Below are 25,899 nucleotides of genomic sequence, written 5' to 3' on the forward strand. Positions count from 1 at the left end.
TCTATTTGCTTGAGAAGTGAGTAGTTTCAATGCCAGGTTCATGTGTTTTTGCCAGCAGCTATTTAAAACTATTTCTTGTGCTAAGCAATTTTTTTTTTTTTCCCTCATAGGTACGTAAGGAATATGGGAAATGCTTCAGACATTCCTACTGTTGTGGAGGACTTCCAACTGAGAGTCCCCACAGCTCAGTGAAGGCATCAACCACCAGAACCAGTGCTCGCTATTCCTCTGGCACTCAGGTAACAAAGATTTTGACAGCAACTTTTAATTACCTTATTTATGAAAAGCCTACTGAGATGTCTTCCAATCAGAAAGACTAATTGTCTTCTCATTATTGTCATTTAGATGGTAAATATGTACTTCTGCATTGTAGAATTATTTCTTTTTAAACAGTTATTTTGGTCTATTACGAATATGTTCTTTTTTCTTGTAATTAGGGACTGATTTATAGGAAGTTTTATGCCATCATGGTTCATTGAAATAAAGTTTAATAAATTAGAGTTTTAATAAAAAAATAAGGAATTTTCATGATGTACTAGAAAAATGGTTTACTTTAGGCTAAAATAAACACAAATATTCTACACAATAGCACATGAGCAGGAAAAAATCTTTTTGTAATCTACTTTGTTTTGTCTCACTGCTTCGTGCTAACAGAGTCGGATAAGGAGGATGTGGAATGACACTGTAAGAAAACAATCGGAATCGTCTTTTATCTCAGGTGACATCAACAGCACTTCAACACTTAATCAAGGTCAGTCACTGGGAACATTTCAGTTTTAGAATCCATAAATTATTACAGATTTTATATCATTTAACACAGAAGAATTGAAAATAATGTTAAAAAAAAATCTGGAACAAGTGTTCTCTAAAAGGAGATTTTTAAAGTTATCCACCAGCACTTTTGAAAACCATGTTCCCTTAACTGGCCCCTGCTATAGAAGTTGAATTCTTCAATTCATGAGAATGTATTTAAATTAGTTTCATCAATAATTTAGCTTAAAAGCAAGATCATAATTTTAAATCTTTCCTAACCTTTATAGGTTATATCTGAAATAGAAATATGAGTGCAGTAACATTTTAATGCATATTTGACTGATTTTTAGGTGCAGAAATTTTCCCAGTGAAATCTAATTGATATCATTTCTATGCAAAAGATGTCTGTAAATCATTTATCTTTTCTATTTCAAAGAGCATCATATCTGTAACATGGGATAGAATCCAGATTTTCAGGCACAGAGAAGTCAAAACTCAAAACTTCTCATCTCAGATAGACTTTGAAATCTGTAACCTCATTCTCATGTCCAGACAGAAGACAAGGGTGTTTACCAAGACAGATTGTCCCTCCCTTTCTCCCCTCCCTGCTGTGTTTTGGAGTCAGTTTGAGCCAGCAGTGGAGGGAGGACTGCTCTGTGCAAGCCAGGTTTGAACCTGTTCTTCCACCCAATCCTTAAGTGAAGAGCACGTAGCCCTGGTCACACTGCAACCAGTTCCTGCTCCACTCAGAAAGTTTCAAACAGAAAATCCAAATTCAGGATTTGATAGCAGGAACCTGTATTTACATTTATTTTGGAAGTAAAATTGTGGTATTTGCAAAGCAAAAGGTATCAGAAAGCATGATTCTACTTTTGATGTTTGGTACGTAGTGGGTAAGACCTGTGTGTCTCACTGCTCCTCCCACCCCTCTTGCCCCTGCATGTTCTTCTGGCAAAAATCAAAATTAAGTAACTTCTCGTAGGTAGAAAATGTATATTTTTCATGTCTCCTTAAGTGTCATACTAAAATTCCAAAACTACAAGCACATAAAATTTGGTAATTACTCTAGTTTGCTGTCTCTTACTGAGGTTTGCCCTAACTGTGCTGCACTATTAGTTAATCCAGTGTTGAACAGAGGTCTAGCAGCTTCTCCCTGTTTCAAGTTCCAGACTCAAGTCAATGGAGATGTTCTGCCATGATTAGAAAAATTGTTATCAACTCTGTTCAGTTATAATTTTGTCACTATCTCAGTGATACATACGTATTATGGTAGTTTAATAATTAATGGCAAGTGTCATTTTTCCTTTAAAATAAAAATCAAGCTTTTAATTAAGCTTTTTTTTTTCTTGTGACTAAGAAATTTGGATTTAAAAAAATCATAACTATAAATTACACATAATTAGTCTAAGATTAAATATAGCATGCAAAATTTTAAAAAACCAAGCAAAATACATTTCAGTTATTATTTCTGGTAAGAAGTACTTTACAATGGGAAAAAACTATGATAATTTTTTTAGTTGATCACTAATACAAACTTTCAAATAAGATTAGCGTTCTCAGACCGTAATTCTCTGAGTGTTAAAAATTTCTGCACATTTCAGCTGCTAAGTAGTTCTGGGAGTACAAAAGCATTAATATTTGGAATATATATAATTACTTGACAAATAAAAATATTTATACTATGAAAATAGAGCTGTTTCTCTAATTGTCTTTGGGTCTGTAATACACTGATCCTGATGAACTGCTTTGCAAAGTAATAAAAAAGAAACTTGAATTTAATCTTATTGAGATGTTTAAATTAATTTTTAAATCACAGCATTTTTCTTGTAGTAGCTAGAAATCAGAGATCAATTGACTTTTTAATAATTTCTCAAAATATGCTGGTTTTTTATCTGATTTTTCTGAGTGTTTAAATGGTGTTGCGTTAACATGTAAATTTGAATTTACAAGAGATTAAAAGGGTCTGTTCATGTAGTATTTTTATTTGTCTTACATTATTTGTAAACTGATAGTTTAAAGAAATTTGTCATTCAAGGAATTCTTTTTTAAAACCTGGCAGATACGTTTGCAGCATGACTGTCCCAGGAGAAAATGTGAATGCTCTGATTTCTTAGAGCAAATATTTTGCTTTCCCCTCAGCATGCATACTTTTGCATATACTAAGATATGCTTCTTGCAATTTGTCATCCACTGTCTGTTTGAAAACAGCAATTCCCTTCCACTATCTGTGTGTATTTAATAAAGTGAGTAACAGCTCTGATCCTGTCATAAGAGGTTTTTCAATGCCTTTCAGTTTGAGAAATTCAGTTCAGTCAGTTCTGGACAGAAGTGCTCCCTATGATCATTTTTAAAGTCCTACTAGCTTTATGAAGTACCTTGATCCCTAAACATTTAATTGCTGCTCTTGTGTAACAGTGATTTTGTATACATTAGTAAATATCACTTTCACTAGACGTTTACTTTGGGGATTTGGACAGCACCTGTGAATTACTGGAATCTAACTGTATTTTCCTGCTCCCATTTCCAATGCATAGCTCAAATACATCCAGAAATTTTCAGCTGAATTACATTTCAGAAATCCTACATGATTCATGATGAATAAAAATTATTCTTTATTGAAACTGTCAGGCTAAAATTAAGCAACTGACATTTTTTTTCTGTTTCTTTTGCTTTAGGAATGACTGGCAATTACCTACTAACAAACCCTCTTCTTCGACCACACGGCACTAACAACCCCTATAACACATTGCTCGCAGAAACAGTTGTATGTAATGCCCCTTCAGCTCCTGTGTTTAACTCACCAGGTGTGCTTATACTTCCTGAATAAACTGCTTTTCTTGGCTCACTCCAAATTCCCTCTTTTCCCTCGGTAGAAACTCGAGTTGCAATACCCCAGCCGTACAGTCTGAGTTTCTGAAATAAATTCGAGAAATGCAGTGTTGCCAATGTCAGCTTGTAAAACTGCACTATATTATAGTAATGCCTTTGCCCTAACAGTATTTACCAATAATTATCCATGTTTTTAACACAGGTGGCATAAATCTTAATATACTATTAAAGGACTGACACCACATGGTCCGAGAGCCCATCTTCAAGATAAATATCACTTAGAGGTATCATGTCTATGCAATATAAGGTTGACTCTAAAGCTTGCTGAGAAAACCCTGCGTATGGAATGGATGAGATACTAAAGCAGTGCAAGGCATCTTGACACCTTTGGATACCCCGGTGTGGAAAATTGTATCCATCGTCAAACAGATCTAAACTATAGTATAGTGCAGCTTTATGGGAGATCACTTTCCTGTAGCAAACTCTTGAGAGTAGCAGTTAGAAAAGTTTAGTTCTGTAGGAATAAAGAGTGTCATCATTTACCTAACATTTTGTTGTTACATTATCTACTTGCTTTTTTTAACAATGTTGCAGTTCATCAGTAAATATCTTGCAGATACTGTTTGATGAGTCCTAAGATCACTTTAGTGTAAATAGAATGATAAATCTTTGAAAAAGAGCTCATAAAACCTTGTTTCCAGTTTTTATTTCAAGTCTCCTTTTTAACTGAACTGTAGTTTCTATTTTCATTCTCTTGTTTTCTTACTTTCCTTATGCTTTCCTCTAGCAACCTACAGAGAGACAAGTATGGGAGTAAAACTTAACTTTGCCTATCAAATGTAAATTTTTTCAGCATGATTTTTAATGGGCACAATTAAAACATAACTAGCGGTCATGAAGTAGACTCAGCGGGCAAGTGGTTCACAATTTGCAAATAAAATGTTTCCACATTCAAAAAGTACTTGCAAACTGCTTTTTGGGAAACACCATGAGGTCTGTAGCAAGCCCTATTGGTAACACAAGTTATTCAATGCTGAAATAATTTGCTGTTTAAAACCAAAGCAGTGTCATGCCGAAATGCTTAATAATTTACTTATATTTTTACATTCCTACAGTAATCTTGCTACAGGCTATGAAAGATTTCAAATTAATTACCTGATCATGGGCAACAAAATTTGCCTCATCAAACCAATTTGAATATATTCTAGCATGCTTAACTCTGCAGTATATCGTAGAAAACTCATTTTGGATTATCAGCTGTATTTTGATATCTCTTTAGCAGAGGAAAAGAAAATGAAAATTGCAGAATTAAATCACTTTCGTGAGGGAAATGAATCCAGCATGTGGTCCATGTGTTGTCTACTTTTATAAATGCCATATGTTCTGCACAGCTAAATCCATTGCAAGAAAAATCTTGGAACATACATGAAATTGCAAAACTACATAGTTGTTTAATCAAAGCTTAAAGAGGCCTTTCAAACAACCTTCATCACTGTTAAAATCAGTACACATGGAGAAGAGTTAGCAATAACACAAATGCAAAATGACTTGCAAATTGCTCAGAATTTATTTGGAAATGATTACTCTATTTTTCAAAGTTGAAGACAAAAATCTTTTCATGAGAAAATGCAATCTCTTTTTAATTGAAAACAACATTTCCAGGGAATATTGAATTTTCTAAGATAAGCTGCAGCTTTAATTATGAAAAAATAAATCCACAAAATGAGAAAATGTAAAATCTTTTCCAAAAAACTTTTCCCTTAAACTCCTCCAAGCCTTGCATATTATGCAGCAGCCTCACAGTGGTCAGTCTCATTTCAGTAAAGTCACTTCATTCTTTCTTTACTTCCAGACATATCTGTAGATAAAGTGCTTTTCTAGGAATGCTCTAACCATCTGATTTCCATGGTTCAGACTGTTTACTTTCTTGCAAGGTTTTTTTTTCTTTTTTTTTTCTTTTGCTTTGCTTGGGAAGCACTGTGCTGTCATAGTTTACATGTCTTTGTGTCTATAGGAAAACCTTTTCTTTATCAAGTTATCGGAAAAAAAAGCCAAAACCCAAAGCATAAAGACTTTAATCATCATAAGACTTCATTTTCCCCCCTCTTAAGCTCCTTTTCATGTTTTCAGCAGACTTACCCAATCTGTCATTCCCTCAACAGCTATGAGATATCAGCCATGGCTGATTTCCTCTTCCCATTCCACAACTAATATTTATTCTTTGGTTTAATTTCTGTGACCCATACTTACAGAAATTCCTAACATTTCTGCATTTGACTTCCATGCCCATGGTAACTGTGGGCCTAGCTCTTAATTAACTATTCTGGTTCATTCAGTGCTGTCACTGTGACTGATGCAGACTGCAGGCAAACTTTGACCTTTAGGAGCCTGGGGCCTTTGTTGGCAGACAGAATATTAGTGCAAAAAATTACATTAAGTGGGAAAAGAAAAGCTGTTATTGCTTAGTAATCTAATTTGCTGAACCCTTGCTCTGACTAAGTTGCTGAGAAGCTCAGTAATTCTTCATCATGTTACAATAAATCATTTTACTTTCTTTTATATATCAGCTACTCTTAGGCCAGATAGCCTGAGCAGACAGACATGATGTGAGTTGTCCAAAGTGAGTCATTCCACCTGCTGTCTATCGTGTTGTTGGATGGTGCTTGTGGGCCCTGGTCCCTGTAGTGTGAAAGATGGCTGTCCTTGTTTAACATAAATTCTTTGTATTTATCCATTTTTTTCATTCTTTTCTTTACTTCATCTCCAAAAAAAAAAAAAAAAACAAAACCAAAAAACAGGAAATAATGTTAGAAATGTTGTTAAAGTAGTTGCTTGCCAGTTATGTGGGTTTATGTTGTACATTTACCTTCAGTTATGTCTGTGATCTAATTCCTTTTTAATTTAGTGTTGTTTAGGACAAATTCTGTTAATTTTCTTTTTCTAAATCATGGTGATGTACTTCAAAACATAGATGTTTCCAAATGAATTGCTTTGCATTACATATGCAAGGGCATGGAGTGAACAGTTCCTTGTGGAAAAGTCACATAATTGACACTAAATTACGAAATTCAAATGCCACTATTCCCCACAGGAAACACACATTTCTATTTTTAGAATGCATCTTTCCTATAAGGTGTGCAACTGTTTACATTTGGGAATGTTCAATAAACTAACTTTTCTCAAGTTTTACTTCCAAGTACAACTTTGTCCTGAACTACATTAAAGAACTTTGTTAAAAAGAAAAAAAAAAAAAAATAGGTGATAAAAACATGTCAGGCAATAACCAGAGCTGTCCTTTTCCATTTCAGGACATTCACTGAACAATGCCAGGGATACAAGTGCCATGGATACTCTACCGCTAAATGGTAATTTCAACAACAGCTACTCATTGCGCAATGGAGACTATAACGACAGCGTGCAAGTTGTAGACTGTGGACTAAGCCTGAATGATGCAGCTTTTGAGAAAATGATCATTTCAGAGTTAGTGCACAACAACCTGCGGGGCAGCAGCAAGAACCACAACCTGGAGCGGGCGCTGCCAGCCAAGGCTGTGATCGGCGGGAGCAGTAGCGAAGATGACGCCATCGTGGCAGACGCCTCATCTTTGATGCACAGTGACGCCCCCGGGCTGGAGCTCCACCACAAAGAGCTGGAGGCCCCGCTCATCCCCCAGCGGACTCACTCCCTTCTGTACCAGCCCCAGAAGAAAGTGAAGACCGAGGGAACTGACAGCTACGTCTCACAGCTGACAGCCGAGGCTGACGACCACCTCCAGTCCCCCAACAGAGACTCTCTTTACACGAGCATGCCCAACCTCAGAGACTCTCCCTACCCAGAGAGCAGCCCCGACGTTGAAGAAGACCTCTCTCCTTCCAGGAGGAGTGAAAACGAGGACATTTACTACAAGAGCATGCCAAACCTAGGAGCTGGCCATCAGCTCCAGATGTACTATCAAATCAGCAGGGGTAATAGCGACGGCTATATCATTCCCATTAACAAAGAAGGATGTATTCCAGAAGGAGATGTTAGAGAAGGACAAATGCAACTAGTGACAAGCCTTTAATAGTGTAGCAAAGAAATATTAAAGGTCTCGTTCAAGTATTAAAAAGACTTAATTGGCCCCATGCAGGCTCCCTCATATCTGCTCGAAGAGACAATTCTGTTGACCCTGTGGTTCTCCAGTAACAGGGATGACTGGACCTCGCAGTTCTGTGAATTTTTATAAAGCAAAAACTTTGTATATACACAGAGTATACTAAAATGAATTATTTGTTACAAAGAAAAGAAATACCAACAAGGTATTTACGATATCTTCTGCTGCTGAATTTAACAAAATTGTGAAAAAAAAAAAGAGAAATAAACACTTTCCAGCCATTTTACTGCAGCAGTTTGTGAACTAAATTTGTAAATATGGCTGCACCATTTTTTTTTCCTAGGCCTACATTGTATTATATACAAGGCGTAGGCTTTAAAATCCTGTGGGACAAATTTACTGTACCTTACTGTTCCTGACAAGACTTGCAAAAGCAGGAGAGATATTCTGCATCAATTTGCAGTTCACTGCAAATCTTTTCCATTAGGGCAAAGATTGAATACATGTCTAACCACTAGCAATCAAGCCACAGGCCTTATTTCATATATTTCCTCAACTGTACAATGAACCGTTCTCATGAAAAAATGGCTAAAGAAATTATATTTTGTTCTATTGCTAGGGTAAAATAAATACATTTGTGTCCAACTGAAATATAATTGTCATTAAAAGATAATTTTAAAGAGTTTGAAGAAAATATTGTGAAAAGCTCTTGGTTGCACATATGTTATAAGCTGTTTTTCTTACACTGTTCATAGTACGATAGTTTGTTTAAAATGCAAGTTCTACCTGTTTTCACTTATTTTTTCACTGTAAACAGTGTTCTGCTTTGACAAGTTAGTTTTTACTCTTAAGTTTTGAATTTTTATTGCCAAAAAAAACATAATTGGGGAGAAAGTTGTTTTAGAAGCCAATTATGCCAAGCCTTGCACAAATTTGGTGTAGCTAACAAAGATTGTAACTCAATTCCCTGTTCATCCTTTAATCAGGGTTGGGTGGTAAGGGGTAAAGGGGACACTGGACACTTCTCACAAGCTTTCTCGTGAATAAAAGGTGCCTGTCCTTTAAAAAAAATAAATAAAACATAACTATAACTCTTCCATATTCCTTCTGCCTATATTTAGTAATTAATTTATTTTATGATAAAAAATTGAATGAAATGTAAATTGTTTCAACAAAATTCTGCTTTTTTCATCCCTTTGTGTAAACCTGTTAATAATGAGCCCATCACTAATACCCAGTGTAAAGTTTAACACCTGTTTGACAGTAAATAAATGTGAATTTTTTTCCAAATAGGTAAAATGTGCATTATTATGTACGAAGCATAATTGGCATCAGCAGTCCTTCGACCCAGATGTGCCCTACGTAGAATGGCATCTTTACATTTCATGATTTAAGTGTTGAGAATTCAACAGAAACTGTCTATAGCTCTACAAAAGACAGGTCATCTTTACTATTCCTTTATCACAATTGAATAGGATCAAACCCAGATATAGCAGGGTCATAAGGAAAATGTACTGTAAATTCATATATTTGCATAACTTTTAAGTAGGCATCTGCACTGAAATTAAAAATAAGGTAGTAACCACCACTCTCATGTTCTTGGCAACAGTAATTAGCAGTTAATTATTAGTGATGAAGATACATTGTTGCAGTGGGGAAAACACAAATAAGCAGCATTTGGCCAGCACTCTGAGTGCTATCTAAATAATTCATCCATCATGGCACTGGTTTGTGTTAGATAAATAAGCACGACTGTCCCTATTTTTATCAAGCTAGAGAGCTGCAGAAGGCAGCTGATGCCCAAGATGTTATCCACAAATCAGTAGCTAAATTGGAAGTCTGAAATCTTTGTTGTGTTGATTCCCAAGCCTCTTTTGTTCCTCTCATCCAGGGCCTTTCAAAGACAGCATCAAGGACTGCATTTGTCACCATTTCCTAAACTGTGTTCTTTCAAATAACTCTCAAATTAATGCCCCATCATCACAGAGGCCAGAGTTTCACGTGTGGCCACTGTGACTTTCTGGATGATAAGAGCAAAACTTCACTCGAAAGCTGTATCATTACCTTCTAATGCATTGAAATATATAAAGTCCTTTTGGAAAATAAGTCAATGCATTTTTAAGAAGTTTGGATTTCAGAAGAACGTTTGGGCAAGACTTCCCACTGCTGAGAAGGTTCAAGCTCTAAAAAACTAAAATCCAGGTTGAGATGGAACGGTGGGGTTCAGGTAACCTCAACATATCTATTCAGGACTGTGACACTGTAGCAATTGTTCATAAATACAAAAGCATCTTCCACCATCAGCCACTGGTAACTCTTGCCAGTAAGTTCCTTAACACTTAAAAGTTACTGTGTTTGCAGTAGAGTCACCGAAACAGAAAATTTCATCAGAAAGGGTTTGCTTCTTTAGTAGAGATGCTTTAAAAATCTGAAGTCTCTATGAAACAGGACTTAGTTCTTAGAATCTGCTGATTCAGGGTGCACAGCAGACTCCTTGGAGCAAAATTTATTCCCTTTGTCTGGCAAAAGCATACTTTCTTCCTACTACCTAGGAAATCATGTTCTTAAGGATTTCAAAATTATGGTAGTCAAGTAATTACAGTACACATGACCTAATAACATCACCAACTTTCTGCAGAATCTTCAACCCTATTTAAAGCAATTACTCCTTTGTGTCTAACTAAAGGTGGCAAAACTACATACTGGAGAAAGGTTTGTAGCATTGTGATCTTAAATACATATTCAATTGCAAATGTAACAAGTATTCATAAAACAAGAAAATGTAGCTGATGAACCTAAGATGAACCAGCTGAACCTAAGTATCATAAGGGAATTCTTTTGTTAGCTTCTTTGTAATGTAGATGTTGCTTTTTAGTGAGCCTGTTTTTTTTTCTTTTAATGTTGAGCTAGTGAGTGTCCTGTGTTTAGCTAGCAGCCAATACATTGCCAAATTTCTGTTGGTGTAATTTCTCAGTGTAGTAGGTTACAGTATAATTATATAGTTGACAGCTTATTGTGATTTATGTTCTCTTCTAACATTCCTGCCATCTTGTCTTGGGATCAGAAGGACAGAAGAATTCAGAGGAAGAGTTCAAGAATAGCAAAATAATGGCAGCAGAATTAATGGAAACAAGTGTTTCTTCAGGGTCATCAGTTAACCAGTTCCTATGATGGTGCCCACAATATGTTGCTATTTTAGGCACTGTCTTTCAGAAGAGCTGTAATTTTCTTATGGCTGGTAATCTCCTGTTAGTATCAGTGTGAACCCTACTGGCTCAGTTCAATTCTTCCTTGTAACTTCAGTCCCGTTATATTAATTCCTACAAAAGATTGAATGGGATGTGCATTTAGTGAACTGTTGTATAATGGTGCTATGCATTGTCTAATATAAAATACATCTCAATTCTACATAAGTGAACCATAACATGAAGAAATGCAACACTGGTAATACCTTCTTAGTTAAAACTAACCTTTATCTGTAAATTCTACAATACACCTTTGCTTATTTTAAATTTGAAATGAAGTTACTAATAAAGTTTACATATATTCACTTATGTAGGCAATAAAAGGTGTTTCAAGTTGCCATAAATTATGGATAAAATATGTGTCATACTTGATGTCCTAAGTTTTAAGGATTTTTTTTTTTACAACTCAGAACAGACATTAACAGAGCAACAAAAAAGGAAATGGTCCCTCTGTACTGTAGCTGGTGTTATCCCTCCTTTGCCTCAAAAATAACAAAACTTCTCTTTTAGATTTGATTATATGACAACATACAGTAGTGTAACTTTTAATCCCTGAATAAAATTGCTTTTCAAAATCAAGAGAAGCTACAGGTAGACAATCATATAAATATATACAGATACACACACGACATTTTAATTCACTAATTCTAGGGTACAATGAAGAACTTAAAAAGATGGGATTCAGCAGTAATCCTTCAGATTCTAAGTAATCCTGCAAAGACACCCCAGAGAGATCACACTAACACATTCCTTAATTTTTTAAAAAATAAATTGTGACAATCACCTCCCACATTTATGAGGAGCAGCACTACCATTTCAGCAAGCAAGGATCTTGCTATATGGCTGCACAGTGGGATGAGGATCCCAGATTTATGGATGCCACTGGTATGCTGGGTCTCTATTCCACAGTGACACTACAGTTTTGCACTGAGTTTGAGATAAAAAATTATCACTGTCACAACCCTGGAAGCAAGAGATCTGTGTCTTTCATTTACACAAACACTCTGTAAATTAGTAGGAATTCAGTTAATGGCTCCAGCTCAATCATCTGGCTCTGCCAAAAATCTGGAGTGAGGGTTTGTTAGGACCCCATCTATTTCAACAGAGTGTTTGGGGCTTTTTTCAGTAAAATCTTCATGTGGTTTTTAGAACGACAACTTCCAAATCCTTTTATTCATGCAGGATAAATTCTCAATGGTATTTCATTAATTCATGCCTAAGAGCATTAATATCTCTTCTTAGTGTATTATGTCATCATTAATCTCAGCCTCTCCCCATCCAAGTTCCTGGCATGTGCAGGGGATCACACCATGGTGCAGCCTGAGTGGTTATAAATGCTACTGAAAATCACACAAGCCTCTACTCAGCAGCAAGGAGATTTTAAAGGACCATTCAATATCATGCACCAGCTGCTGCAGACATCATTCTGGGATCCCAGATGGGGGAAATCACAGCTGCATAAATTACACTCAGAATAGGTAGCTCCATAAAGAAAATTTTTCTACAGCAAAGTTTGTGTACTGAACCATTTCTTCCTTGGGTGCACACCTTCTTTTGTAGGGTGAAGTAGGAGCCCTGGCACAATGTAGACTCTCCACTGCCAACCAGTTTGAAGTTGAGGTAGCAATGCTGAGCACAAAACATCAGTGCACATTAAAAGCTCAGGCTCCCAAATAGGAGGCAGCAGGTTAGTACCTGTATGGGCTTTTTTAATGGGGAAGCTGGATCTCTGTAGATAGCATTAGCATAACTAGTCCAGTCCTATTGTAGCATTAGAATTGTTTTAAAATAACATAATGCTCCTGAATATTTGGCCTCCATGATTGCTTAACAGAATGATTCCCAAGGGTTAATGAGGTTTTTGTGAAAATAATTCATTTTAATTCTCTTTAAATATACCACTTTTCTTTTTTTTTTTTTTTGCACTAACAATATAAATAGGAGCTTTTTAACTCAAATTCTTAACACCAATCATTGTTTTAAATACTTGCCCTCTGTTTCCTATTACTTAACTTCTTGCTAAACAAGCCCTTGTTTTCAGCATCCTCCACCTCTTTAATTATTTAGTTGCTAGTCTTCAGAGTTACTTTTTGTCAGTATGCTTTAAGAGATGGGGCAAGAACAAAATTATGGGTTCATGTTTATTTATGGATGGGAGTTATATCTTCTATTCTGTGCTACTGCCACCCCCCATGGTCTCACATTATCTTTTGTTTTCATAAGATCCCTTTACAACACACTATTCCACTAGGCTGGACATAGTAAGTAATGACCTAAATAGTTATGGTTAATTTAGAACCCAGCAAAGCCTACAAATACTTCCAATTATTCTCCTGAATGTGTGCCCAACCTTGCATTTCTCAGCACTGCATTTTATCTGCATCACACTGCCCATTTATTCACTTTGTTAACCCAGGTCAATCACAATCTTCCCTAGTTCTGATTAACTGAAGTAATTCTGTGCTAGCAGCAAACAGTGCCACCTCCCCGGCAGCATGCCCATCCCCATTTTCAGATAGCACCAGTTGAATAGTGTAGGGGCACTAGACCATTAGCCTTTTGTCATGCTAAAAAAATCAACCATTTAATCCTGCTCTACCTCTTAGTTTCTAATGCACAACTACTTTAGCTCTCACTTCCTTAATACACATTTGCTTTAATGGCTTCTTGGTAGGCATATTTTTATATGGATTTTTTTTTTCTTTTTAAAATCCAAATAAATTACATCAACCATTCCCTCTAATTTCAACAGCTGCACGATTGACTTAATTTTAGTATGTTAGAGAGGCACAATTTTCTTGCTCTAAGCAGTTATGTCTCTTTTGGCAATGTTTCCTCTGCAGTTTGTGCTCAAATGTGGATCTGCTAGATGTCAGACCCAAAAAGCACTTCACTGTTCAAAGTGAAACTTTGGTGGAATTTAGGCACTTCAATCCCAGGTACAACAAATGTTACTTCAGGGCCAGAATTAATTATAATCTGGAAGACATGCATGTTTTTGTCAGTAAAGCCTTTTCATCATCCCAAGTTTGGTGGCTGTGCGTGTGCAGCCCTGTCATTGCAGCCAGGAGCCGTGAGCAGTGTCACTGCCTTGCTGTGCTCACCAGTGCAGACCCTGAATGCCATAACCAGGAATTAGGTTACAAAGGAGCACCTTCCTTCCCCTGCTGAAGCTGAAATCCTGACAATAACTAGCCTGGAGTAACTCTGATGTAAATGCCACCACCAGAGCTCTGCAGCACCCATGGATCTGCCCTTGCTTCAGCTTCACTTGCTCCACTGCAGCAGGAGCTGCATTTGACAATCTTTCCAAATCTCTGTGAGCCTATGTGTCTCCCTCTGCTATGGAAAACAGGCTCTAACATTTCTCCCAGCTTTTTTTTTTTTTAATTATCTTTTAATCACATGGAAGCTGAAGGCTCTGACCACACCAAGTTTATTGTTCCTTTTGAGAAAAGGTCACAACTCTTGCCTGTACTCAAAAGCACCTCGGGTCCTGGCCCGGTGTCCCTCCCACGACAGATGGAGTGGGGCTGCAGAAGGGCCATGCCCTGCTGGTGGCACTGACCCTGCCAGGGGATCTGCAGGGTGGAGTGAGGTGCTCCCCAGCCAAGGGACACTCAGGACCCCCATTGCCCACGCAGAGCTGGCAGCTGAGGAGCTCAGAGAGCCCGACTGGGGCTGGCACAGTGGGCACCCTCAGCCTGCCCTGCCCAGCCGCTCGCAGCCCTGGCTTCCCCCGGTGCCCAGTGACAGCCACGCTATGGCTGCAAATGCTGCCTGGGGCTCTCAGCCTCCACCTCCCTCAGGCAGGAGTGGCTTAGTGTGAAGCTACTGCTAAAATCCTTCCTGAGGAGAACATAGCTGAAATAACTGATGACAGGGCTATCTCCATGACAAAGCCCAAACAAGTTGATACAAAAGTTTATACATAAAAGTGATGGTTTCCGAGCACATCAGAGGTTGCCAGAAAAGCCTGGACCTTTTTTCAAAAGCAGGGGAGGAAAAGGAATACAGACAGATGGAGAAGAAAATAAAAGGACAATATAAAGCAAATGAGGTGCAGAATTAATTTTGCCCTTTCTCATTTCTCTTCTTTACAGCACCACTAGGTGCTGCCTCTTCAAGGCAAGACAGAAAAATCTCAGTAGTGTCAATCTGTCTGGGTAATTTGACAAAATAGTTCAGAGAGCCATTTCTAACTCTTCAAGCTTGTTGATAAATGTGTATGACCTAGCCATGCCAGATCACTATATGCTTACAGAAAACAATCAAGAAAGTTTTCATTCCAATGTATTGAAATTTTCAAAACACACTTTCAAAATCCAATTTAACAAAAACCAACTTACTTCAATGGACCAAAACTCTACCCCTCACAAAAATCATTGAAAATGAAGGAAACAGTCAAAACACCTAGCAAGAGAAAATTGATTAGGGATTTGCCTAGCACAGGGTTCCCATAGTTATCTAGGAAAGTTTTCTAAGGCTGAATGTATGAATACACCCTTCCCTGAGAAGAAGGCTTAGTAGCAGCAAGGCAGCGTTACCCATGCAGGGGTGCTGTAAATATCACAGTACTGTGCTTCTCAGCATCACTTAAGGAATCTGGTCCATGTCCATTCTTAGAAGTGCTAAAAGTATCTGCAGAGACAATATTTGTCTCATATTTAAAGCATTACTGTCCTGACTGAATACTACAAGTAAGCAAAAGTGACGTCTATATATAAAGGAGATTCTACAGTTAGAGTCCTACAAAGTGCAGTGTAACTTGCTTTCATGATCCAGCTCATGGTGAGCACATAGAAGTTTCTCTTGATGCAGAAAGTACACAAAGCTAAGTTCTGAATAGTCTGACATCCAAAGTAAGCAGGTAGCTGCTGCAGGAGAGGTTCTTCTGGGTCTCAGCAAAAGTTTGATGCACATTAGCTGGCACTTATGGGACTACTTGGTATCCCATATCAAGTTAAGAATATGCTTATAGTTGTAAGTGTTCTAATTAGGTCAGCTTGGCTATTGTTCTGTGATTTGACAGATGCTGCATTTAAAGTAATTTCAAATACTAATTTTTAGACCTTTTCTGTGAACTGATAAATCAAGTGCTATTTATTCATGAAATTATTCTTTTCTTTCTTAATGCTTATTCCCTCTGGCTTGTAACTTTAATTAGAACCTGCTATCTGTTCATATTGGTAATAGTAACAGTTGTCACTAGAGTACAGATGCATAGATTCAGCTGATATTGCCCCTTTGACATTATATTTAAAGCCTAACAATCTTCCCAGCTATGTATCTGAACATACCATCCATTAGTGCTTTATCTCACTGCCACCCTGGACTCCCCACTCTAAACACTAACAGTCTGATTGTTTTTTAACCAACCAATAATGCATTTTCTAAAGACTAGAAACTGTACAAAAAATAGCTTCATTCGAAGATAAATATCTGCCTGAAAAAGTTATTCAGCCTATCCAGATTTCCTTTATATTACCATAGATTTTCCCAAGGCAGTATTGCTTCTTGAATAATTATCATCTAAGCAGTCATGTGCTAAAGCAGTCTGATTCACTCACTAAACATACATATAGAAAAGAACTTGGTTACCCTGGTGAAAACAAACAACTCCTCTTCTTCTTTTTGCCCTCTCCTCAACCCTTTCATAGAATAAAATGACTGCATTGAAATGTAATCAGTTAATATTTGATTTGTATTTGTCAGGGAAAGGAAACATCAAATATATTTTTTAGAGCAGAGGAATTAGGATCTGGAAAATTGTTCAAATAACACTAGTCTTGTTTGATTTGTGTCTTTACATACTGATTCATAAGTTTCAGTAATTTGAAAGGAGCCTTCCAGTAACTAGTTGCAATCAGATAGGTTCTAAAAGCTTGCCAACTTACTATTTAGATAAACTAATTAAATAAACTTTACCTTCCAATAAAAACTAATTCCTTTTTCATTATTTTTCACTCTGTGATACAGAAAATGATATCTGTTTCACAAGTTTCTGATTAAATGCATCAGGAATAGAACAGCTTTCAAGGTCTCTGTTCGTTGGGGAGATACAGACCGACTGCTCTTGAAGTGCTCTGCATACCCTGTGTGAGAGTCAGCAACACCAGCCAGAAACAGGCTTATAAAGTACCCATTTGCAAATACTGCAATTTAAAGGACTTCTTTTGCATTGACTCATGTACTCCAGGGATGGTAGAGTTAGATTCAGCCTCACATCTTCAAACACCCAGCACCACTTGCTGACAGGAAAGGTACATTCTGCTGAATGGACGGTGATGATGCTTAAAGCAGGCAAGGGATGATGATGCTCAAAGGGATTCTGCATATCAGATATTTAGTCCTCACTTGTCCTCACAAACAGAGTGAGTGATCTAAAGTTTCTCCAAGCAACACTGTAGTTCAGCATGCTGCTTTGTGCCACAAAGTATCATATATTCTTGGCAAGAAAAAAGTGGTCGCTCCAAACAAACAAAGGCTCACCAGCCGTGAATCTGCTCAGAATTCTGCAGTTTGTGAGTCCTGGGTGCTGGAGACAGCAGGACTTCTACACAGCCTAGTCTCGTGGAAGGCTCCCTGTCCATGGCGGGGAAGGTGGAAGCAGATATCTTTAAGATCTCTTCCAACTCAAATCATTCGGTGATTCTGACTTACTGAAAGCACCAGTTGAAAAAAGTTAGTATCAGGAATGAAATTTAATTCTCTAACATACATTTGGGAGATCAGAAAGATACCTGGTGGGCTTTGGTTTATGAACCAAAGCCAATAATTTTCATAATTTTTGGAATAAGTAAAAAAATACTGCAGCCTGTTGATATAACTCTCAGTGAATATTTTTCCTGAAATACTGAAAGATTATCACAATCATTTCATTGTAGCTACGAGTCAGTACACAAGCAGAAGTTCTGCTACATCAGGGAGTGGAAGAGCATGCAGGATATGCCCAAATAAGTTTTTGACTCAATTTATGCCAATCTGAAATTAGCATATTTTGATTGAGGTCTGTGAGATTATTCCAGTCCTGCACCAGTTAACAGGAACAGAGTGAGGGCTGGTGTCTTGTGCTATTTCCTGCCATTTCTCTCTGCTGCTCACCCCCTCTGTTTTATTACCTTATCACAGAGCCAGAGCTGTTCCACATCCATGCACTCCTTCTTGTAGAATCATTACTAAATTTAATGCTCACTACTTAATCAATTTTCTCCCAACAGGTAACGAATAATTGAACAGTTGGGGAGTGGGGAATGACAAGATTTAGTGTGTTACTTCCTCGTAGGAAACAAGACAACTCACCCATTTATATTTATGCACATTCAATTCCTTTCATTAGCCAAATGACCCTAAGAGTAGAGGAATCCATGTCAACTCATCCAGGTACCATGTACTCCAAGCCCAACACTGGACCACAGTAAATAACATTTTCAGCTGGTCAACAAGTGAAGACAGCACAAGACAGGAGCTTTTGCAATGTATTTCTTTGTTCTGCCAGCAGCATCAGATTGCTGTTCATAACAGTAAAGCCTGCAGTGAAGCCCTGGCCCCAGTTAAATCAATGGCAAAAGTTTTTGCTGACTTCAGTGAGACCATGATTTCTTTTTTGAATCATTACAAGAATCTTTCTGTATCTCAGTTTGTTGATTCTTAGACTTGAATAGTGGACATTAAATATAAAAGCAAAAATACCTCAGTTTTTCAAAATTTTTTCCAGCCATGGAAAAATGCTTTGTTTCTTCACCTCTCATAATCTTGTTCCACATGCATCACCCCCAGTAAGTGCTATTTCACAAAGGAGAACACACACTGTTTTTCGCCCACTAGATCAATACCTGTCTAAAAGTATTTACTCACCAAAAGGGCTGTGATCCTTTTCTTTGTCACCCTTGAACTTCTGTTCTGCTCTTGAAATTTTTTTGCTTTTTGACACAGGTTCTTCTTTTATTTCCTGGCTATTGCTAGCTCCTAATAGGATGTTTTTTTAGTTCTTTGCTCTGACATTTATTATAGAGTATACATCATAGCTTTTGTCTAACCAGAGGGTTGGTCCAGCACTGAAATTGCAGCTGTTTTAAAATGCTACCTATAAACACACACTTTATCTTCAGTTCCTGTTCACAGTAGCTCAAAGGAGACAAGAAGATGATGATCAAAAAAAGGAAATGGAAAAGACTTATGGGAGACTTGTTTTATAGAAACAGAAGAAGAGTAGAAGGGCAAGCAAGACATACAGGTAATCTACTCTCTATTGGAATAGGGCAGCAGTTATTGTATCATACTCTGTGAATGTATTCAACCAAACAACTTATATTCTGACTAGTGAAGACTAAAGTGATGAAAGAAGCTGGAATAAAAGGATATTAAATAATCCCTGGATAGTTGACTGCAATATTCACAGCCTTTGGAATTCTTTATCTTTCCTGCAATTGGCTGCTGACACACCATTTGTCTTCAGGGAAGCTTATGCTTTCTTCTGACTGTCTGAAACACAGACAAACCATGTTCACTGTCAGGAGAGACTTAAAACCTGTATTCTCAAAGCAGTATCTGGGGCAAAAAGCACCTGTTTACTCACTCCGGTCCAGCTGAAAGATTGTTACAGAGATGGAAGTACAACAGGAAAATTATTGCAGTTGCCCTTTTGGCATAAGGGGTTTGCATTCCCACTTTGAATGATCTGGAAAGGGTTTAACAACACATCCCTCATCTACAGGAAGAATGAGCCAATTACAGCAACACTGTGTGCCCAGTAGACATGGCCAGTGCTCCCCTCCTGGGCCCTGACACAAAATGACCACCCAGAATTCCTGGTTTGGGAATGAGTCTCTCAACAGAGATGCTTCTTTTACCTAGTGCCGCAAATTTTAAGTTTCATGTAACATACATTCCATCTGAGAACTTACCTGCCACAATTTATTCAAAAATGTGTGACAGGGTCTAATTTCACATTCCAGACAACATAATCTTTACTTATACCCTGACCTCATTTCTTCTTATGCTGATGCGCTTACAGAGGCTAGTAAGTTCTGTCCTATTGCTCAGAGAAAGCAGCATTTACAGCCCAGATTTTGGCATGAGACACATGAATTTGGAATAAAATCTGAAGTGAATCTTTGCCAATATAACTGAAAGAATAAGAATACCTTTTTATTTTTTCTCCAAAGGGCAGCATTTTAGCAGATCACTGAACTTGACAGAAAATGGGAAATTTGACAACGCTCTCTTACATAACAAAGTGTTTTAATTAATTCACTTTCTCAGATTTCTAGCGGCAGTTACCTGTTTCAACCCTAGCAACTAGTCATAGTGACATAATCACAAAGAGTACGTGGTGCACAGTGTATGATCAGAAGCATATAATATGCTTGAAGTGTAAAATGCTCCAACAATAAAGCTGAAAAAAGTATTGTTTAGTTATTGGCAGAACTGGTACATTTATAGTTTCATCCAAATAGCTCCAACTCTGAAATTAATGCCTGTACATATTCTTTTCAGGGTGACACATATATTTTTTCCTTTATTAAGCAATAGGTTAAAATAAGAGAAAGGAACATTTTGAACTACAAATATATTGCAGCTTCTAATGTTTCAAGCGGAGGAGTGGGGTGGTTCTTGAGGTGTGTGTCAAGGGTATAATGAAAACCTTTTCCCTGTGCATATCAGATACCATGATGCACAAAAACAAAGGACAATTGTCTTCCCAAGCAATTCACTGTATTTTCTGCTCAGAGCCTATTGAAGGAGTAGGTAACTCTATATATAAAATCTGAAATGCCATCAGTTGAGTTGTTTTTTTTCTTACATCATCTTTCTAGACTCTGAAGATAACAGCAGCCATTGAGCATCGTGCTTTTGATCTAAACAGGCTTTAGGTCATCACACTGCTGTTACTACTTCAGCCACTTTGTGCTCTTATTTGCTCCTCTCTCATTACACCTCACCCAGAGGTGTCAGCTGGGAGCTTTCTGGCAAGTGACTACACCTTTCTCTGTATGAACAGAAAGGACAATGGATGTTGAAAATGTAAATACAAACTATGATTTGCATTCATTGTCTGACACTCCAGAACAGTCTGAACAGTATCAGTATCTGATCCAGTCATATTAATAGGCAAAGTTCATTGAATCAATGACTTTGCCAAAAAAAGAGCCAAGAATTCAAGAAGATTAAATGACATTGGTGTAGTTGGAAGAGTACGTAAGAGTTTCATGAAACAGTACTGTAGGAGGAGAGGCCAAGCACATCTGCATTTCACACAACCTTTGTGCTAGACTGCTATAATTGTATAACACAGCTGCTTTCTTTCCAAGTTCTCTCATTCATTCCTAAGCCAGAAGCAAATCCAGGTATGTGCTACCAAGCAGAAATACACTCCTGGTTTGTGTTGTTCCCTCCATAAGCTTGTGCAGCAGCAGTGTCTAATGCAGCACAAATGACCCAAAGCACATAACACCACTTGCAGCCCAGCAGCTGCATAGGCCCTTTCCTCCTCTAGCAATAAAATTGCTGCAGCTGACCTTGTATTAACTCAGGTTTAAAAGAGAATAGCAATAAGAACTGTATCATATCAGGTCCTCATTCTACTGCTGTAGGAATTAGCTGTTGAAGTCAACCAAATCCTACCAATTTGCTTAAAACTTGGTTTTCTATTACCTGTCTGCCACAAACCATCACACACACACACACACACACCCACACACACACCCACACACACACCCACCCATACCCACACACCCTCCCCAAAGAAATATTAAAGGTACCTCATTCATGTCAGATTGTGTAAGAGAGGAGTCCCTGATTTCGGAATTAAAGGCAGCTCATCCAATTTAATCACCCAAAACTTGAACAAAAAAATATAAAATATTGCACAGTCCACAGATGACTGAGACAAACTTCAGTCCTCCAGTGCTTAGGACTACATTATTAATAGTATTCTGTAGGTTACAAGCTGATTTGTCCATATTATTTCAAGGTGACTGCATTTTTATGTAGCATATGCCTAACACCATGGGTGCGATTACTACCACTATGTAACGCCAGTTTTCATGGGTTATTAATTGATAAATGACAGCCAACTCCTTTCTAGCTGCTACATAAGTCCTTTATTAACCCATTTAATTCAATAAAGAGTGGGATAGTACAAATCATAGTGAAGGACAGAGAATGAGTTTGTTCAGTATCATGCCCTGACTTCTGCAGTGCTCAGTAAGAGGGCACGGCTCATTGCCTGCTCTCACAATGGCTCAGCTGCACTCTGGAGACAACAAATAGTAAAATCAACAGACACCATTCTTTTCCCAGAAATGCTTAAAATTAAGAGCAGGAAAGGACAGAAATCTCACAGGCCTGTCCTGTAAGGTTATTAAATGTGTCTGCAATGTTATATGAGGTGAATGAATGCTCTGAACAAAATATCAGCCCCTGGAAGATAAAAATTTACCAAAAACAGGATGACAACAGAGTAACAAAAATCACAGAAGAAGAAATAGAAACAAAAATGTGAGAAAAAAATTGAAACAACAAATCAAAAAATCCAAACATTGGGGTATGCTGAGTAAGGACCATGAGAATTTTAATGATGGACAAAAATAAGAACAACTATTTGTCTAGTGAGATATTTAAGCATGAAAACATAATGGCACTGAAAGAAGAATCCAAAATGGGTAGTCTTTCATGTGAAGAGCAAATAGCTCATGGAAATCTTTATTGTAGCTAATTTGGTATATTTTAAGATAAACAAATCCTGACAGGTTTCTAATAAAAATAGTCAATTTACATCAATATCTTAGAATCTCCTGTTTACTTTAAAAGGGAGTACCTAAAAATATTTGTTATGTTGAAATTGTTGAGAAAAAGTTTCACAAGAGCTGCATAAAACTAATGCAAAATTAAGTTATAAAATTAATATAGGCATTTTAATAGTGTGTTAGAACTATAGTCCTGAGACTGCTAACTACAAGTCATGTCCTTCCCTGGAAAACTTTAAAATCCCCTTATTTGTCGTTCTATACTTAAAGAATAATACAGAGCTTATCTAAATGCTCTTTACTATAAAATAAACCGAATTTGCTGACCTTCCAGCAGGCTGCAAAAGGCATCTCTCTGACTGAGATTTTGGTAGAATGCTAAAATGAAGGAGCTGCATTTTAAGATGTGTCTTTAGGTAGCTAAAAGAGTTCAAAGTATTTACTGCAGTGAAAATTCTCGTCTGAGTCATAGTTACAGCCCTTCTACAAAATCATGATACTATTACTTAGAAATTAGGGTAACTTAGCTCAGATTTAGGAATATACTCAGGCAACTATCTAACATCGGCCTTGTTGAGCTCTTTACTGATTGTTACAATGTCAAATAAATAAATGGTAACCAAGGTAATTTTAATGAATTATACCTTTCCTGGGTTTTTTTTTTCCCTTACCAGCGTTTCTTTGACAAAAAATGTCAAAGTTCTGGAATTCCTGCTCAAAGCAGAAGTAATACAGGTTAGCTACAATTGTGTTTTCAATTCTGAATTCAATTTTGAATTCTTGTTTTACCTATCGTTATTGAGATATGTCAGACTCTCTTCTCATATACTTCTTCAAGCTTGTGGGAAGCTTCAAAAATCACAGTTTTCCTGCTGAATTGATCTACAGAATACAGATAAATTTAATGTGTACTTGGTGGTGTAGCTCAGAAGTGAAGACTTTTGGGACAACACAGACTTTATGTAGCAGAAAAATCTCCCTTAAAACTTTTGTCTTAAATACTTTTCCAGAATGATGAGACAGATGCTTTTACTAATGATTATTTTGTTTAGCTGTTCATGGTCTCTTCTCTGGAGCAATTTGTCTGAAGAAAGGCTCAGAGAAACAAGTCTCTTGTACTCTTTTCTTGATCAAAGGCTGTTGGGCCAAGTCCTTTAGCTCAGAGAGGATGGACCAGCAAAGCACTGACAGCAAACTGGGGGGGAGGTCTCTGGGGCAGGTCTGCTCTAAAGGTCCAAAAGATTTCCCAGTAGCTGCTTCCCACTGGGCCCTTTACAGGCTTCAGCTTCAGGAGCAGCTGTGGAAAGCCACAGTCTGGATCTGCATTCTTAGGGCAAATCTCCAAGGCTGTCTAATTACAGCTGAGATTTTTCTGCCCCTCTAAGACAGGAGGAGCAGCCAAGCCATAAACAATGAAAATAATTCTGTGCTTAAACAACGGTATCTAGTGTCTTTTTAGACACTGAGTGAAGACATCTGCCCAGAGAGCATCCCAGATGGGACTTTTGGGGACCATTCTAAGAGACAGGGCCACTGCTATTACATGTCTAATTCCTTTAAACAGAAAACCAAAGTTGACAATGTTTCCAGATTTATTAGTTGAGGCCATGATCCTTAAAACATCACATAATATTTAATATGAATCACAGCAAAAAGATTGCAAAGATAAGGACTTGCACTCCTGCTGATTTGAAGACAGTAAAATGTGTAACAGTGTTTATGAAGTTCACAATTTTCAGAAAGTCCACAAGACTTTCGTTCATTTAACCTCATCATAGAACATCTTGCCTCTCAGATATTTTTCTGTTAGACACACAACCTTATGAAGAGGTTTAGCAAAAAAAAGTGAGATATTACAACCTCTGCTATTTTATATTCAAATACATTATCATTCTACCAACCAAAGAGATAATGACAAAATTTATGCCTTTTATGTTTGTATTTAATTCTGTGATTTAAATTGGAAATATTGTGGATTATAAGTCTTCATCCTTGTTTTAACTACATATATATTCTTAAAGGCATAAAATTTTTACCATATAAATACTATACACTACCATACTAATGCTGTCAAATTAAAAAAAACCATATTACAGTTCAGTATCAAAACTAAATACAACATATATACACATTTCATATCACTTTGAATGTCCCAGCCTTTGTTCTCAAAACATAAGTGGCTTTTTTAATGTCCATATCTGCAGTTTGTAAAAGGTCTGGTACACAGAGAAATAGGAACTTAAAGAAGGGTGATGGCAAGGTGTAAAAAGTGGTACAAAAGGAACAATTACTTTCTGAAATCCTAGTAGAAATGGAAGATGAAGCGTTTTAGAGTAACTCAAGATCTTATCATTTATCTGTCAAAAAAGACCAAGATCATTCCAGTCTCATAATAAAGCTATTCATCTACAGAGCTTGGGGATGACAAGTATGAATGGTCTTGCCTGTACTTTTGGAGTTCAAAAGCAGTCAGGGAGGAGATTTTTCCTCTCCTTGCAAGCTGCATCTTCCTAAGTTTGTCTGCTTTTCCATACAGACTCAGGTACTTGCAAGTGTCAGGTGAGTCCTCCTCAACAAGAAGCAAGTACTAAAACATTTTCTATTCCAATCACCCTCTCTAAAAATAGGGGATTTGTAAAATGATAGCAAGATGTACATGCCTGCTCCAGAGCTTCTGCAAACTATGCCATGGCAACTATTTTCCTATTGCCAAGAGAACAAATTGGTTGTTTTGGGCTGAGCTAAAACTTTGTTATTTATCATGAAGGGGAGAAGAGTCCTCTGGGGAAAATTAGCCAGGTGTGCTATTGCCACCCTTCAGTATATTTAGGAATGATATGAAGAAGATGGACTTTAGTTCTCCTGACAGCTTTAGAGTCTCAGTTTTCATTGCCATCTTTCTCTTCTATCCTAATTTTATCTATTACAGTGTGGGAGAAATTTTAAAGCCGAACTTGGGCTGCAAAATAAATCCTGGGTCAGAAGTATTGACTACTTGGCATTCATTGCTGACAGTGTCAAACAGGTGAGGATGAAAACCTCTCTTGAAAGCATAGTTACGAAGGTTATTTAAAATAAAATAAACCCTGAAATGTCAAACACAACCATAAGAGTAGAGGTTGGACTACATTCAACATTTCATTGCAACTGGACTTCTTGAACCTGTGTCAAATGCTAGAAATAAATTTACTTTCAGCTGCAATTGAAGATTCCATTTTGTTTCCGGAAA

The 25,899-nt window shown here is 37.3% G+C and overlaps 1 protein-coding gene across 6 annotated transcripts in view; it reads left to right on the forward strand.

Moving 5' to 3' along the window:
• The window catches only part of ADGRL2 (adhesion G protein-coupled receptor L2), a 156,662-nt gene extending 147,697 nt beyond the window's left edge, over positions 1-8,965 (forward strand). For 2 of the 6 annotated variants that reach the window (XM_066556088.1, XM_066556089.1), the window contains 5 exons: positions 111-239; positions 655-751; positions 3,429-3,557; positions 6,150-6,202; positions 6,891-6,992. In XM_066556088.1, the coding sequence (XP_066412185.1) occupies positions 111-239; positions 655-751; positions 3,429-3,557; positions 6,150-6,187 (393 nt within the window). In that variant the 3' untranslated portion in view covers positions 6,188-6,202; positions 6,891-6,992. Of the gene's footprint in view, positions 1-110; positions 240-654; positions 752-3,428; positions 3,558-6,149; positions 6,203-6,890 lie in introns of all 6 variants that reach the window. The other 4 variants (XM_066556083.1, XM_066556085.1, XM_066556084.1 and 1 more) reach the window with 3 other exon arrangements.
• The last annotated feature ends 16,934 nt before the right edge of the window (positions 8,966-25,899 follow it).

This window comes from Molothrus aeneus, chromosome 9 (assembly GCF_037042795.1).
Source record: "Molothrus aeneus isolate 106 chromosome 9, BPBGC_Maene_1.0, whole genome shotgun sequence".
NCBI lineage: Eukaryota > Metazoa > Chordata > Aves > Passeriformes > Icteridae > Molothrus > Molothrus aeneus.